Consider the following 15824-nt stretch of genomic DNA (forward strand, 5'->3'; position numbering starts at 1 on the left):
GGCAAATCTGAAGGATTTTGGGGTTCATTTCAGGAATCCGGAAGGCATGTTTTTAGGGGGGGGGTCTTTATGGGGAGGTGACTGGTCCATACTGGGGAGCTACTGGTCCATACTGGGCAGCAGCCAGCGCTCACCTTCTTGGTCTCCTTGTTCCTTTTGAGGGCCCAGCCCCCTTCTGGAAGCTTCTCGAAATATTTTCGGGCTTTTGGGGCTTGTTCCAACATATGGGGTGGGGGCAACCCCAGCACCTCCACGATGCGGTTCATCTGGTCGGCCTGGGGATATGGGGTGGGGGGCAGGGGGGGGTCACCAAACTCACCCTGATCCTATAGGGGACAGCACTGGGGTCCCCAAGTCACCCCTGACCCTATAGGGGACAACCCTGGGGTCCCCAAGCCCACACTGACCCCATAGGCAATGACCTCGAGGCCACCCTGACCCTACAGGGGACAACCCTGGGGTCCCAAAGCCCACCCTGACCCTACAGATGACGTTCCTGTGCCACCCTGACCCCATAGGGGACAACCCTGAGGTCCCCAAGCCCACCCTGACCCTATAGGGGACAACCCTGGGGTCCCCAAGCCACCCCTGACCCGATAGGGGACAACCCTGGAGTCCCCAAAGTCACCCTGACCCTATAGGGGACAACCCTGGGGTCCCCAAGCCCACCCTGACCCCATAGGCAATGACCTCGAGGCCACCCTGACCCTATAGGGGACAACCCTGGAGTCCCCAAAGTCACCCTGACCCTATAGGGGACAACCCTGGAGTCCCCAAGCCACCCCTGACCCTATAGGGGACAACCCTGGGGTCCCCAAAGTCACCCTGACCCTATAGGGGACAACCCTGGAGTCCCCAAAGTCACCCTGACCCTATAGGGGACAACCCTGGGGACCCAAAGCCCACCCTGACCCTATAGCGGACAACCCTGGGGTCCCCAAGCCCACCCTGACCCCATAGGCAATGACCTCGAGGCCACCCTGACCCTATAGGGGACAACCCTGGAGTCCCCAAAGTCACCCTGACCCTATAGGGGACAACCCTGGAGTCCCCAAGCCACCCCTGACCCTATAGGGGACAACCCTGGGGTCCCCAAAGTCACCCTGACCCTATAGGGGACAACCCTGGAGTCCCCAAAGTCACCCTGACCCTATAGGGGACAACCCTGGGGACCCCAAGCCCACCCTGACCCTACAGACGACGTCCCTGTGCCACCCTGGCCCTATAGGGGACAACCCTGAGGTCCCTAAATCAACCCCCTGACCCTATAGGGGACAGCCCTGGGGTCCCCAAGCACCCCCTGACCCTATAAGGGACACCCCCATAGCACCCCAAGCCCCCCCTGACCCTATAGGGGACAACCCTGTGCCACCCTGACCCTATAGGGGGCAGCCCTGGGGTCCCCAAGCCCACCCTAACCCTACAGACGACGTCCCTGTGCCACCCTGACCCCATAGGGGAAACCCTGAGCACCCCAAGCCCACCCTGACCCTATAGGGGACAACCCTGGGGTCCCCAAGCCACCCCTGACCCGATAGGGGACAACCCTGGAGCCCCCAAAGTCACCCTGACCCTATAGGGGACAACCCTGGGGTCCCCAAGCCCACCCTGACCCCATAGGCAATGACCTCGAGGCCACCCTGACCCTATAGGGGACAACCCTGGGGACCTCAAGCCCACCCTGACCCTACAGATGACGTTCCTGTGCCACCCTGACCCCATAGGGGACAACCCTGAGGTCCCTAAATCAACCCCCTGACCCTATAGGGGACAGCCCTGGGGTCCCCAAGCCACCCCTGACCCTATAGGGGACAACCCTGGGGTCCCCAAGCCCACACTGACCCCATAGGCAATGACCTCGAGGCCACCCTGACCCTACAGGGGACAACCCTGGGGTCCCAAAGCCCACCCTGACCCTACAGATGACGTTCCTGTGCCACTCTGACCCTATAGGGGACAACCCTGGGGTCCCCAAGCCCACCCTGACCCTATAGGGGACAACCCTGGGGTCCCCAAGCCACCCCTGACCCGATAGGGGACAACCCTGGAGACCCCAAAGTCACCCTGACCCTATAGGGGACAACCCTGGGGTCCCCAAGCCCACCCTGACCCCATAGGCAATGACCTCGAGGCAACCGTGACCCCATAGGGGACAACCCTGGAGTCCCCAAAGTCACCCTGACCCCACAGGGGACAACCCTGGGGACCCAAAGCCCACCCTGACCCCACAGACGACGCTCCTGTGCCACCCTGACCCCATAGGGGACAACCCTGAGGTCCCTAAATCAACCCCCTGACCCTATAGGGGGCAGCCCTGGGGTCCCCAAGCCACCCCTGACCCTATAAGGGACAACCCTGGGGACCCCAAGCCCACCCTGACCCTACAGATGACGTCCCTGTGCCACCCTGACCCCATAGGGGACAACCCTGAGGATCCCAAGCCCACCTTGACCCTATAGGGGGCAACCTTGAGGACCCCAAGCCCACTCTGACCCTATAGGGGACAACCCTGGGGTCCCCAAGCCACCCCTGACCCTATAGGGGACAACCCTGGGGTCCCCAAGCCCACCCTGACCCCATAGGCAATGACCTCGAGGCCACCCTGACCCTACAGGGGACAACCCTGGAGTCCCCAAAGTCACCCTGACCCTACAGGGGACAATCCTGGGGACCCAAAGCCCACCCTGACCCTATAGACGACGTCCCTGTGCCACCCTGACCCCATAGGGGACAACCCTGAGGTCCCTAAATCAACCCCCTGACCCTATAGGGGACAGCCCTGGGGTCCCCAAGCCACCCCTGACCCTATAAGGGACAACCCTGGGGACCCCAAGCCCACCCTGACCCTACAGATGACGTCCCTGTGCCACCCTGACCCCATAGGGGACAACCCTGAGGATCCCAAGCCCACCTTGACCCTATAGGGGGCAACCTTGAGGACCCCAAGCCCACTCTGACCCTATAGCGGACAACCCTGGGGTCCCCAAGCCCACCCTGACCCCATAGGCAATGACCTCGAGGCCACCCTGACCCTATAGGGGACAACCCTGGAGTCCCCAAAGTCACCCTGACCCTATAGGGGACAACCCTGGGGACCCCAAGCCCACCCTGACCCTACAGACGACGTCCCTGTGCCACCCTGACCCCATAGGGGACAACACTGAGGTCCCTAAATCAACCCCCTGACCCTATAGGGGACAGCCCTGGGGTCCCCAAGCACCCCCTGACCCTATAAGGGACACCCCCATAGCACCCCAAGCCCCCCCTGACCCTATAGGGGACAACCCTGTGCCACCCTGACCCTATAGGGGGCAGCCCTGGGGTCCCCAAGCCCACCCTGACCCCATAGGCAATGACCTCGAGGCCACCCTGACCCTATAGGGGACAACCCTGGGGACCCAAAGCCCACCCTGACCCTATAGACGACGTCCCTGTGCCACCCTGACCCCATAGGGGACAACCCTGAGGTCCCTAAATCAACCCCCTGACCCTATAGGGGACAGCCCTGGGGTCCCCAAGCCACCCCTGACCCTATAAGGGACAACCCTGGGGACCCCAAGCCCACCCTGACCCTACAGATGACGTCCCTGTGCCACCCTGACCCCATAGGGGACAACCCTGAGGATCCCAAGCCCACCTTGACCCTATAGGGGGCAACCTTGAGGACCCAAAGCCCACTCTGACCCTATAGGGGACAACCCTGGGGTCCCCAAGCCCACCCTGACCCCATAGGCAATGACCTCGAGGCAACCCTGACCCCATAGGGGACAACCCTGGAGTCCTCAAAGTCACCCTGACCCTATAGGGGACAACCCTGGGGACCCCAAGCCCACCCTGACCCTACAGATGACGTCCCTGTGCCACCCTGACCCCATAGGGGACAACCCTGAGGATCCCAAGCCCACCTTGACCCTATAGGGGGCAACCTTGAGGACCCCAAGCCCACTCTGACCCTATAGGGGACAACCTAGGGAGTCCCCAAGCCCCCCCTGACCCTATAGGGGACAACCCTGGGGACCCCAAGCCCACCCTGACCCTACAGACGACGTGCCTGTGCCACCCTGACCCTATAGGGGACAACCCTGTGCATCCCAAGCCCACCTTGACCCTATAGGGGATGTCCCTGGGGTGCCTAAGTCCACCCCCTGATCCTATAGGGGACAATCCTGGGGACCCCAAACCCACCCTGACCCTATCGGGGTCAATCCTTTGCCACCCTGACCCCATAGGGGACAACCCTGAGGTCCCTAAGTCCACTGTGACCCTATAAGGGACAACCCTGGGGTCCCCAAAGTCACCCTGACCCTATAGGGGACAACCCTGGGGACCCCAAGCCCACCCTGACCCTATAGGGGATGTCCCAGGGGTCCCCAAGCCCCCCCTGACCCTATAGGAGCCACCCCATAGCTCTCCCTATAGGGCGCCATTCACTTCCCAGCCTCCCCTGAGTGACATAGGGCCGCCTAAGCCCCGCCCACAAACCATAAGCCCCGCCCCTTTCATACACAAGCCCCGCCCACCCCCATTGACAACACCGGGGCTGTGGCAAAGCCCCTCCCACTTCATTAACATGCACCACGCCCCCTTTTCCCACAATGCCACCCGCACCACAGCTCTTAAAGGGACACTGCACCACAGCTCTTAAAGGGACAGCGCACCACAAACTCTTAAAGGGACACTGCACCACAGCTCTTAAAGGGACAGTGCACCACAAACTCTTAAAGGGACAGCGCACCACAAACTCTTAAAGGGACAGCACACCACAAACTCTTAAAGGGACAGTGCACCACAGCTCTTAAAGGGACAGCGCACCACAAACTCTTAAAGGGACAGCGCACCACAGCTCTTAAAGGGACAGCGCACCACAACTCTTAAAGGGACACTGCACCACAGCTCTTAAAGGGACAGCGCACCACAACTCTTAAAGGGACAGCGCACCACAAACGCTTAAAGGGACACTGCACCATAGCTCTTAAAGGGACACTGCACCACAACTCTTAAAGGGACAGTGCACCACAGCTCTTAAAGGGACAGCGCACCACAAACGCTTAAAGGGACACTGCACCATAGCTCTTAAAGGGACAGCGCACCACAAACTCTTAAAGGGACACTGCACCACAACTCGTAAAGGGACAGCGCACCACAAACTCTTAAAGGGACACTGCACCACAGCTCTTAAAGGGACAGCGCACCACAAACTCTTAAAGGGACACTGCACCACAGCTCTTAAAGGGACAGCGCACCACAACTCTTAAAGGGACACTGCACCACAGCTCTTAAAGGGACAGCGCACCACAAACTCTTAAAGGGACAGCGCACCACAGCTCTTAAAGGGACAGCGCACCACAGCTCTTAAAGGGACAGCACACCACAAACTCTTAAAGGGACAGTGCACCACAAACTCTTAAAGGGACAGCACAGCACAACACTTAAAGGGACAGCGCACCACAAACTCTTAAAGGGACAGCGCACCACAGCTCTTAAAGGGACAGCACACCACAAACTCTTAAAGGGACACTGCACCACAGCTCTTAAAGGGACAGTGCACCACAAACTCTTAAAGGGACACTGCACTACAGCTCTTAAAGGGACAGTGCACCACAGCTCTTAAAGGGACAGCGCACCACAGCTCTTAAAGGGACAGCGCACCACAAACTCTTAAAGGGACAGCGCACCACAGCTCTTAAAGGGACAGCGCACCACAACTCTTAAAGGGACACTGCACCACAGCTCTTAAAGGGACAGCGCACCACAACTCTTAAAGGGACAGCGCACCACAAACGCTTAAAGGGACACTGCACCACAGCTCTTAAAGGGACACTGCACCACAACTCTTAAAGGGACAGTGCACCACAACTCTTAAAGGGACAGCGCACCACAAACGCTTAAAGGGACACTGCACCATAGCTCTTAAAGGGACAGCGCACCACAAACTCTTAAAGGGACACTGCACCACAACTCGTAAAGGGACAGCGCACCACAAACTCTTAAAGGGACACTGCACCACAGCTCTTAAAGGGACAGCGCACCACAAACTCTTAAAGGGACTCTGCACCACAGCTCTTAAAGGGACAGCGCACCACAAACTCTTAAAGAGACACTGCACCACAGCTCTTAAAGGGACAGCGCACCACAACTCTTAAAGGGACACTGCACCACAGCTCTTAAAGGGACAGCGCACCACAAACTCTTAAAGGGACAGCGCACCACAGCTCTTAAAGGGACAGCGCACCACAGCTCTTAAAGGGACAGCACACCACAAACTCTTAAAGGGACAGTGCACCACAAACTCTTAAAGGGACAGCACAGCACAACACTTAAAGGGACAGCGCACCACAAACTCTTAAAGGGACACTGCACCACAGCTCTTAAAGGGACAGTGCACCACAAACTCTTAAAGGGACACTGCACTACAGCTCTTAAAGGGACAGTGCACCACAGCTCTTAAAGGGACAGCGCACCACAAACTCTTAAAGGGACACTGCACCACAGCTCTTAAAGGGACAGCGCACCACAAACTCTTAAAGGGACAGTGCACCACAACTCTTAAAGGGACAGCGCACCACAAACTCTTAAAGGGACACTGCACCACAGCTCTTAAAGGGACAGCGCACCACAAACTCTTAAAGGGACAGCGCACCCCTTCCCCCCAAAACAACCCCACCCCCCACAAAGCCCCCCCCCACCGCCACCAGAAGCCCCGCCCCCGAGCCCCCCCTAAGCCCCGCCCACCTCGTTGGATCCACTGAAAAGGGGCTCCCCTGTGTGCATCTCCACCAGGATGCAGCCCAGGGACCACATGTCGATGGCCAGGTCGTAAGGCAGCCCCAGCAGCACCTCAGGCGAGCGGTAGAAACGGCTCTGGATGTACTGGTAGATCTGCAATGGGGGGGTGGAGGGGGGGCGGGGGTCAGGTGGGTGTTGGGGGGGCTCAACCCCCCCCCACCCCCACGGGTTGGGTGGGGAACGGAGGGGAAAAGAGTGGGTGAATCATTAAGGGGTGCCTGTGCCTTTAAAAGGAGGTGGGGATGCTTAGAGGAGGCGTGGCCAGAGCGCAAGGGTGGGCATGGCTTCATCCAGGCAGTGGGCGGGGCTTAGAGAAGCACAGCTTATCTTATGAAGACAAAGCAAAGGGGGCGGGGCTGAGCAGCAAAGGGGGTGGGGCTAAGCAGCAAAGGGGGAGTGGCTAAAGGGGGCGGATATTTGCATATGTGGGCGTGGCTTAGCTGAAGGGGGCGTTGCTAAGCTACAGGGGGCGTGGCTTAGCCATACAGGCTCTCCCAAGGAGGTGGAAGGGGGCGTGGCCTAAGGACAAGGGGGGCGTGGTCTAAGTGGAAATGGGTGTGGTCTAAGTGGAAAGAGGCGGGGCCTAAATAAAAAATGGGATTGGGTTGATGGAAGGGGGCGTGGCCTAAACAGAAGGGGATGTCGTCTAAGTGGAAAGGGGGCGTGGTCTACATGGGGGGGCGTGGCCTAAACAGAAGGGGACGCAGTCTAAACGGGTGGGGGCGTGGTCTACATGGCTGGGGGCGTGGTCTACATCGCTGGGGCGTGGTCTAAACGGAAGGGGGCGTGGTCTACATCGATGGGGGCTTGGAGTAAACGGAAGGGGATGTCGTCTAAGTGGAAAGGGGGCGTGGCCTACATGGGTGGGGGCGTGGCCTAAGTGGAAAGGGGGCGTTGACTATATGGGTGGGGCGTGGTCTAAGTGGAAAGGAGGCGTGGCCTAAACGGAAGGGGGCGTGGCCTGAACGGAAGGGGGCGTGGCCTACATGGTTGGAGTCGTGGTCTACATGGGTGGGGGCGTGGTCTACATGGATGGGGGCTTGGCCTAAACGGAAGTGGGCGTGGTCTAAGTGAAAAGGGGGCGTGGCCTACGTAGAAAGAGGGCATGGTCTATATGGGTGGGGGCTTGGCCTAAACGGAAGGGGGCGTGGTCTAAGTGAAAAGGGGGCGCGGCCTAAGTGGAAAGGGGGCGTGGTCTACATGTGTGGGAGCTTGGCCTAAACGGGAGGGGCGTGGCCTGCACGGAAGGGGGCGTGGTCTACATGGGTGGGGGCGTGGTCTACATGGGTGGGGCTTGTCCTAAACGGAAGGGGGCGTGACCTAAACGGAAGGGGGCGTGGCATAAATGGAAAGGGGGCGTGGTCTACATGGTTGGGGGCGTGGACTACATGGGTGGGGGCGTGGCCTAAGTGGAAAGGGGGCGTGGCCTAAGTGGAAAGGGGGCGTGGCCTAAGTGGAAAGGGGGCGTGGCCTAAACGGAAGGGGGGCGTGGCCTAAACCGAAGAGGGCGTGGTCTACATGGATGGGGCTTGTCCTAAACAGAAGGGGGCGTGGTCTAAGTGAAAAGGGGGCGCGGCCTAAGTGGAAAGGGGGCGTGGTCTACATGTGTGGGAGCTTGGCCTAAACGGGAGGGGCGTGGCCTGCACGGAAGGGGGCGTGGTCTACATGGGTGGGGGCGTGGTCTACATGGGTGGGGCTTGTCCTAAACGGAAGGGGGCGTGACCTAAACGGAAGGGGGGCGTGGCCTAAACGGAAAGGGGGGCGTGGCCTAAAGACGAGGGGGCGTGGCTTCAAGCCCTCACCCTCTGCCCCAGCTGACAGGAGCTGCCGAAATCGACGATTTTGATGGCGCTGCGTTTGGGGTTGCAGAGGAGGATGTTCTCGGGTTTGAGGTCGCAGTGGATGATGCTGAGTTCCGGGGTGGCCAGGAAAAGGAGGGCGGCGCAAAGCTGCTGCGCGAATTTCCGGGTGAGGTTGAGGGAAACGCCGCGGAAGTTGGTGTTGCGCAGGAGGTCGTAGAGGTTGTAGGAGAGCAGCTCGAAGGCGAGGCACAGGTGGTTGCGGAACATGAAGTGGCGCTTCAGGTGGACTGCGGGGGGGGTTTGGGGGGGTTTGGGGGGGGGAAAGGGGGGAAAAGGGGAGGGGGGTTGGAAAGGAAAAGGGAAAAAAGGGTTTTGGGGAAAAGGGGGAATTGGGGGTTGGGGGGAAAGGGGGAATTGGGGGTTGGGGGAGGAAGAGAAAAAAAGGATTTGGGGAAAAAAGGGTTTTGGGGAAAAGGGGGAATTGGGGTTTGGGGGAGAAAGAGGAAAAAGGGAAATTGGGGTTGGTGGGGGAAGGGAGAGGGGGGTTGGAAAGGAAAAGGGAAAAAAGGGGTTGGGGGAAAAGGGGGAATTGGGGGTTGGGGGGAAAGGGGGAATTGGGGGTTGGGGGGGGAAGAGAAAAAAAGGATTTGGGGAAAAAGGGAAAAAAAGGATTTGGGGAAAAAGGGAAATTGAGGTTTGAGGGAAGAAGGGAAAAAGGGAAATGGGGAGGAAGAGGGAAAAAAGGATTTGGGGAGGAAGAGGAAAAGGGAAAAAAGGGTTTGGGGGAAAAGGGGGAATTGGGGGTTGGGGGAAAAGGGGGAATTGGGGGTTGGGGGGGGAAGAGAAAAAAAGGATTTGGGGAAAAAGGGAGAAAGGGAAATGGGGAGGAAGAGGGAAAAAGGATTTGGGGAGAAAGAGGAAAAGGGAAAAAAGGGTTTTGGGGAAAAGGGGGAATTGGGGTTTGGGGGGAAAGGGGGAATTGGGGGTTGGGGGAGGAAGAGAAAAAATGGATTTGGGGAAAAAAGGAAATTGGGGTTTGAGGGAGGAAGGGAAAAAGGGAAATGGGGAGGAAGAGGGAAAAAAGGATTTGGGGAGGAAGAGGAAAAGGGAAAAAAGGGTTTTGGGGAAAAGGGGGAATTGGGGTTTGGGGGAAAAGGGGGAATTGGGGTTTGGGGGAAAAAGGGAAATTGGGGGTTGGGGGAGGAAGAGAAAAAATGGATTTGGGGAAAAGAGGAGAAAGGGAAATGGGGGAGAAAGAGGAAAAAGGGAAATTGGGGTTTGGGGAGAAGGGAGAGGGGGGTTGGAAAGGAAAAGGGAAAAAAGGGGTTGGGGGAAAAGGGGGAATTGGGGGTTGGGGGGAAAGGGGGAATTGGGGGTTTGGGGAGGAAGAGAAAAAGAGGATTTGGGGAAAAAAGGAAAAGGGAAAAAAGGGGTTTGGGGAAAAGGAAGAATTGGGGTTTGGGGGGAAGGGAGAGGGGGGTTGGAAGGGAAAAGGGAAAAAAGGGTTTTGGGGAAAAGGGGGAATTGGGGGTTGGGGGAAAAAGGGAAATTGGGGGTTGGGGGGGGAAGAGAAAAAGAGGATTTGGGGAAAAAAGGAAAAGGGAAAAAAGGGTTTTGGGGAAAAGGGGGAATTGGGGTTGGGGGGGAAGGGAGAGGGGGGTTGGAAAGGAAAAGGGAAAAAAGGGTTTTGGGGAAAAGGGGGAATTGGGGGTTGGGGGGAAAGGGGGAATTGGGGGTTGGGGGAGGAAGAGAAAAAAAGGATTTGGGGAAAAAAGGAAAAGGGAAAAAAGGGGTTTGGGGAAAAGGAAGAATTGGGGTTTGGGGGGAAGGGAGAGGGGGGTTGGAAGGGAAAAGGGAAAAAAGGGTTTTGGGGAAAAGGGGGAATTGGGGGTTGGGGGGAAAGGGGGAATTGGGGGTTGGGGGGGGAAGAGAAAAAATGGATTTGGGGAAAAAGGGAAATTGGGGTTTGGAAGAGGAAGAGGAAAAAGGATTTGGGGAAAAAGGGAAATTGGGGTTTGGGGGGGAAGGGAGAGGGGGATTGGAAAGGAAAAGGGAAAAAAGGGGTTGGGGGAAAAGGGGGAATTGGGGGTTGGGGGGAAAGGGGGAATTGGGGGTTGGGGGAGGAAGAGAAAAAAAGGAATTGGGGAAAAAAGGAAAAGGGAAAAAAGGGTTTTGGGGAAAAGGGGGAATTGGGGTTTGGGGGGGAAGGGAGAGGGGGGTTGGAAGGGAAAAGGGAAAAAAGGGTTTTGGGGAAAAGGGGGAATTGGGGGTTGGGGGAAAAGGGGGAATTGGGGGTTGGGGGGGGAAGAGAAAAAGAGGATTTGGGGAAAAAAGGAAAAGGGAAAAAAGGGGTTTGGGGAAAAGGGGGAATTGGGGTTTGGGGGGAAGGGAGAGGGGGGTTGGAAAGGAAAAGGGAAAAAAGGGGTTGGGGGAAAAGGGGGAATTGGGGGTTGGGGGGAAAGGGGGAATTGGGGGTTTGGGGAGGAAGAGAAAAAGAGGATTTGGGGAAAAGGGGAGAAAGGGAAATGGGGGAGGAAGTGGAAAAAGGGAAATTGGTGTTGGGGGGGGAAGGGAGAGGGGGGTTGGAAAGGAAAAGGGAAAAAAGGGTTTTGGGGAAAAGGGGGAATTGGGGTTTGGGGGGAAAGGGGGAATTGGGGGTTGGGGTGGAAGAGAAAAAAAGGATTTGGGGAAAAAGGGGGAATTGAGGTTTGGAAGAGGAAGAGGAAAAAGGATTTGGGGAAAAAGGGAAATTGGGGTTTGGGGGAAAAGGGAGAGGGGGGTTGGAAAGGAAAAGGGAAAAAAGGGTTTTGGGGAAAAGGGGGAATTGGGGTTTGGGGGGAAAGGGGGAATTGGGGGTTGGGGGGGGAAGAGAAAAAAATGATTTGGGGAAAAGGGGGAATTGGGGTTTGGGGGAAGAAGGGAAAAAGGGAAATGGGGAGGAAGAGGAAAAAAGGATTTGGGGAGGAAGAGGAAAAGGGAAAAAAGGGTTTTGGGGAAAAGGGGGAATTGGGGTTTGGGGGAAAAAGGGAAATTGGGGGTTGGGGGGGGAAGAGAAAAAATGGATTTGGGGAAAAGGGGAGAAAGGGAAATTGGGGTTGGGGGGGGAAGGGAGAGGGGGGTTGGAAAGGAAAAGGGAAAAAAGGGTTTTGGGGAAAAGGGGGAATTGGGGTTTGGGGGGAAAGGGGGAATTGGGGGTTGGGGGGGGAAGAGAAAAAAAGGATTTGGGGAAAAGGGGGAATTGGGGTTTGAGGGAGGAAGGGAAAAAGGGAAATGGGGAGGAAGAGGGAAAAAGGATTTGGGGAGGAAGAGGAAAAGGGAAAAAAGGGTTTTGGGGAAAAGGGGGAATTGGGGTTTGGGGGGAAAGGGGGAATTGGGGGTTGGGGGGGAAAGAGAAAAAAAGGATTTGGGGAAAAGGGGAGAAAGGGAAATGGGGGAGAAAGAGGAAAAAGGGAAATTGGGGTTTGGGGAGAAGGGAGAGGGGGGTTGGAAAGGAAAAGGGAAAAAAGGGGTTGGGGGAAAAGGGGGAATTGGGGGTTGGGGGAAAAGGGGGAATTGGGGGTTGGGGGGGGAAGAGAAAAAAAGGATTTGGGGAAAAAGGGAAATTGGGGTTTGGGGGGGAAGGGAAAAAGGGAAATGGGGAGGAAGAGGGAAAAAGGATTTGGGGAGAAAGAGGAAAAGGGAAAAAAGGGTTTTGGGGAAAAGGGGCAATTGGGGTTTGGGGGAAAAGGGGGAATTGGGGGTTGGGGGGAAGGGAGAGGGGGGTTGGAAAGGAAAAGGGAAAAAAGGGTTTGGGGGAAAAGGGGGAATTGGGGGTTGGGGGGAAAGGGGGAATTGGGGGTTGGGGGAGGAAGAGAAAAAAAGGATTTGGGGAAAAATGGGGAATTGAGGTTTGGAAGAGGAAGAGGAAAAAGGATTTGGGGAAAAAGGGAAATTGGGGTTTGGGGGGAAGGGAGAGGGGGGTTGGAAAGGAAAAGGGAAAAAAGGGGTTGGGGGAAAAGGGGGAATTGGGGTTTGGGGGAAAAGGGGGAATTGGGGGTTGGGGGGGGAAGAGAAAAAAAGGATTTGGGGAAAAAGGGAAAAAAAGGATTTGGGGAAAAAGGGAAATTGGGGTTCGAGGGAGGAAGGGAAAAAGGGAAATGGGGAGGAAGAGGGAAAAAAGGATTTGGGGAGGAAGAGGAAAAGGGAAAAAAGGGTTTGGGGGAAAAGGGGGAATTGGGGTTTGGGGGAGAAAGAGGAAAAAGGGAAATTGGGGTTGGGGGGGGAAGGGAGAGGGGGGTTGGAAAGGAAAAGGGAAAAAAGGGGTTGGGGGAAAAGGGGGAATTGGGGGTTGGGGGGAAAGGGGGAATTGGGGGTTGGGGGGGGAAGAGAAAAAAAGGATTTGCGGAAAAAGGGGGAATTGAGGTTTGGAAGAGGAAGAGGAAAAAGGATTTGGGGAAAAAGGGAAATTGGGGTTTGGGGGGGGAAGGGAGAGGGGGGTTGGAAAGGAAAAGGGAAAAAAGGGGTTGGGGGAAAAGGGGGAATTGGGGTTTGGGGGAAAAGGGGGAATTGGGGGTTGGGGGGGGAAGAGAAAAAAAGGATTTGGGGAAAAAGGGAAATTGGGGTTTGGGGGGGAAGGGAAAAAGGGAAATGGGGAGGAAGAGGGAAAAAGGATTTGGGGAGGAAGAGGAAAAGGGAAAAAAGGGTTTGGGGGAAAAGGGGGAATTGGGGTTTGGGGGAAAAGGGGGAATTGGGGGTTGGGGGGGGAAGAGAAAAAAAGGATTTGGGGAAAAAGGGAAAAAAAGGATTTGGGGAAAAAGGGAAATTGGGGTTCGAGGGAGGAAGGGAAAAAGGGAAATGGGGAGGAAGAGGGAAAAAAGGATTTGGGGAGGAAGAGGAAAAGGGAAAAAAGGGTTTGGGGGAAAAGGGGGAATTGGGGTTTGGGGGAAAAGGGGGAATTGGGGGTTGGGGGAGGAAGAGAAAAAAAGGATTTGGGGAAAAGGGGAGAAAGGAAAATGGGGAGGAAGAGGGAAAAAGGATTTGGGGAGAAAGAGGAAAAAGGAAAAAAGGGTTTTGGGGAAAAGGGGGAATTGGGGTTTGGGGGAGAAAGAGGAAAAAGGGAAATTGGGGTTGGGGGGGGAAGGGAGAGGGGGGTTGGAAAGGAAAAGGGAAAAAAGGGGTTGGGGGAAAAGGGGGAATTGGGGGTTGGGGGAGGAAGAGAAAAAATGGATTTGGGGAAAAGGGGGAATTGGGGTTTGGGGGAAAAAGGGAGAAAAGGATTTGGGGAGAAAGAGAAAAAAGGGATTTGGGGAAAAAGGGGGAATTGGGGTTTGGGGGAGGAAAGAGAGAAAAAGGGAAATTGGGGTTTGGGGAAAAAGGGGCAGCTATGGGGCAGCCAAGAGGCAGCTATGGGGCAGCTATGGGGCAGCCACGGGGTTGTCATGGGGCAGCTATGGGGCAGCTATAGGGCAGCGAAGAGGCAGCTATGGGGCAGCTATGGGGCAGCACAGGGTTGTCATGGGGCAGCTATGGGGTATCTATGGGGCAGCTATGGGGCAGCCAAGAGGCGGCTATGGGGCAGCTATGGGGCAGCCACGGGGTTGTCATGGGGCAGCTATGGGGCAGCTATAGGGCAGCGAAGAGGCAGCTATGGGGCAGCTATGGGGCAGCACAGGGTTGTCATGGGGGAAGCTATGGGGTATCTATGGGGCAGCTATGGGGCAGCCAAGAGGCGGCTATGGGGCAGCTGTGGGGCTGCTATGGGGCCGCTATGGGGCTGCTATGGGGCCATTATGGGGCAACCAAGAGGCAGCTATGGGGCAGCTATGAGGCAGCTATGGGGCTGCTATAGGGCCACTACGGGGCAGCCAAGAGGCAGCTATGGGGCAGCTATGGGGCAGGCATGGGGTGGCTATGGGGCAGCTATAGGGCAGCCAAGATGCAGCTATGGGGCAGCCAAGAGGCATCTATGGGGCAGCCATGGGGGGGCTATGGGGCAGCTATGGGGGGGCTATGGGGCTGCTATGGGACAGCCAAGAGGCAGCTATGGGGCTGCTATGGGGCAGCCATGAGGCCGCTATGGGGCAGCCAAGAGGCCACTATGGGGTATCTATGGGGCATCCAAGAGGCAGCTATGGGGCAGCCATGGGGTGTCTATGGGGCAGCCAAGAGGCAGCTATGGGGCCACTATGGGGCAACCAAGAGGCAGCTACGGGATAGCTATGGGGCAGCTATGGGGCCGCTATGGGGCTGCTATGGGGCAGCCATGAGGCCGCTATGGGGCAGCCATGGGGGGGCTATGGGGCCGCTATGGGGCAACCAAGAGGCAGCTATGGGGCAGCTATGGGGCCGCTATGGGGCAACCAAGAGGCAGCTATGGGGCAGCCACGGGGTTGTCATGGGGCAGCTATGGGGCCGCTATGGGGCAGCTATGGGGCAGCTATAGGGCAGTGAAGAAGCAGCTATGGGGCCGATATGGGGCCGCTATGGGGCAGCCATGAGGCAGCTATGGGGCTGCTGTGGGGCCGCTATGGGGCAACCAAGAGGCAGCTACGGGATAGCTATGGGGCAGCTATGGGGCCGCTATGGGGCAGCTATGGTGCCAGTATGGGGCCGCTATGGGGCTGCTATGGGGCCATTATGGGGCAACCAAGAGGCAGCTATGGGGCAGCTATGGGGCTGCTGTGGGGCCGCTATGGGGCCGCTATGGGGCAGCTATGGGGCTCACCAATGTAGTACTTCATCTCGGTGTCGTGGCGGTTCATGAGCTGCAGGAGGCGCAGCTCGATCTGGGCCTGCTGCAGGAAGGCTCGGCGGTTCTTAATGATCTTAATTGCCACCCACTCCTGAGCCTGGTGGTCGTAAGCCTTCACCACCTGGTGGGGGGGGGGAGGGGGGGGCAGAAATGAGATTTGGGGGGGGGGTTAGAAGGGATTTGGGGGGGTTCAATGAGATCTGGGGGCTTTAGAAGGGATTTTTGGTGGCTTCAATGAGATCTGGGGGGGTTAGAAGGGAGTTTGGGGGGGGTTCAATGAGATTTGGGGGGGTTCAAAGGAATTTTTGGGGGGTTAGAAGGGATTTGGGGGGGTTAGAAAGGGATTTTTGGGGGGTTCAATGAGATCTGGGGGGTGTTAGAAGGGATTTTGGGGGGGTTAGAAGGGATTTTGGGGGGTTCAATGAGATCTGGGGGGGGTTAGCAGGGATTTGGGGGGGTTAGAAGGGATTTTGGGGGGTTCAATGAGATCTGGGGGGGGTTAGAAG

The 15824-nt window shown here is 57.0% G+C and overlaps 1 protein-coding gene across 1 annotated transcript in view; it reads right to left on the reverse strand.

Annotated features, from left to right (window-relative positions):
• The window catches only part of LOC149914051 (dual specificity tyrosine-phosphorylation-regulated kinase 1B-like), a 44634-nt gene that overhangs the window by 9226 nt on the left and 19584 nt on the right, over window positions 1–15824 (reverse strand). Inside the window, exons 5-8 of the mRNA XM_090127966.1 lie at window positions 15292–15439; window positions 8589–8875; window positions 6733–6879; window positions 135–275 (exon numbers count right to left, since the gene is read on the reverse strand). Of these exons, the coding sequence (XP_089984092.1) occupies window positions 135–275; window positions 6733–6879; window positions 8589–8875; window positions 15292–15439 (723 nt within the window). The remainder of the gene's footprint in view (window positions 1–134; window positions 276–6732; window positions 6880–8588; window positions 8876–15291; window positions 15440–15824) is intronic.

The sequence above is a fragment of the Phasianus colchicus genome, chromosome 32 (genome assembly GCF_987193195.1).
Source record: "Phasianus colchicus chromosome 32, bPhaCol1.hap1.1, whole genome shotgun sequence".
Classification (NCBI taxonomy): Eukaryota; Metazoa; Chordata; class Aves; order Galliformes; family Phasianidae; genus Phasianus; species Phasianus colchicus.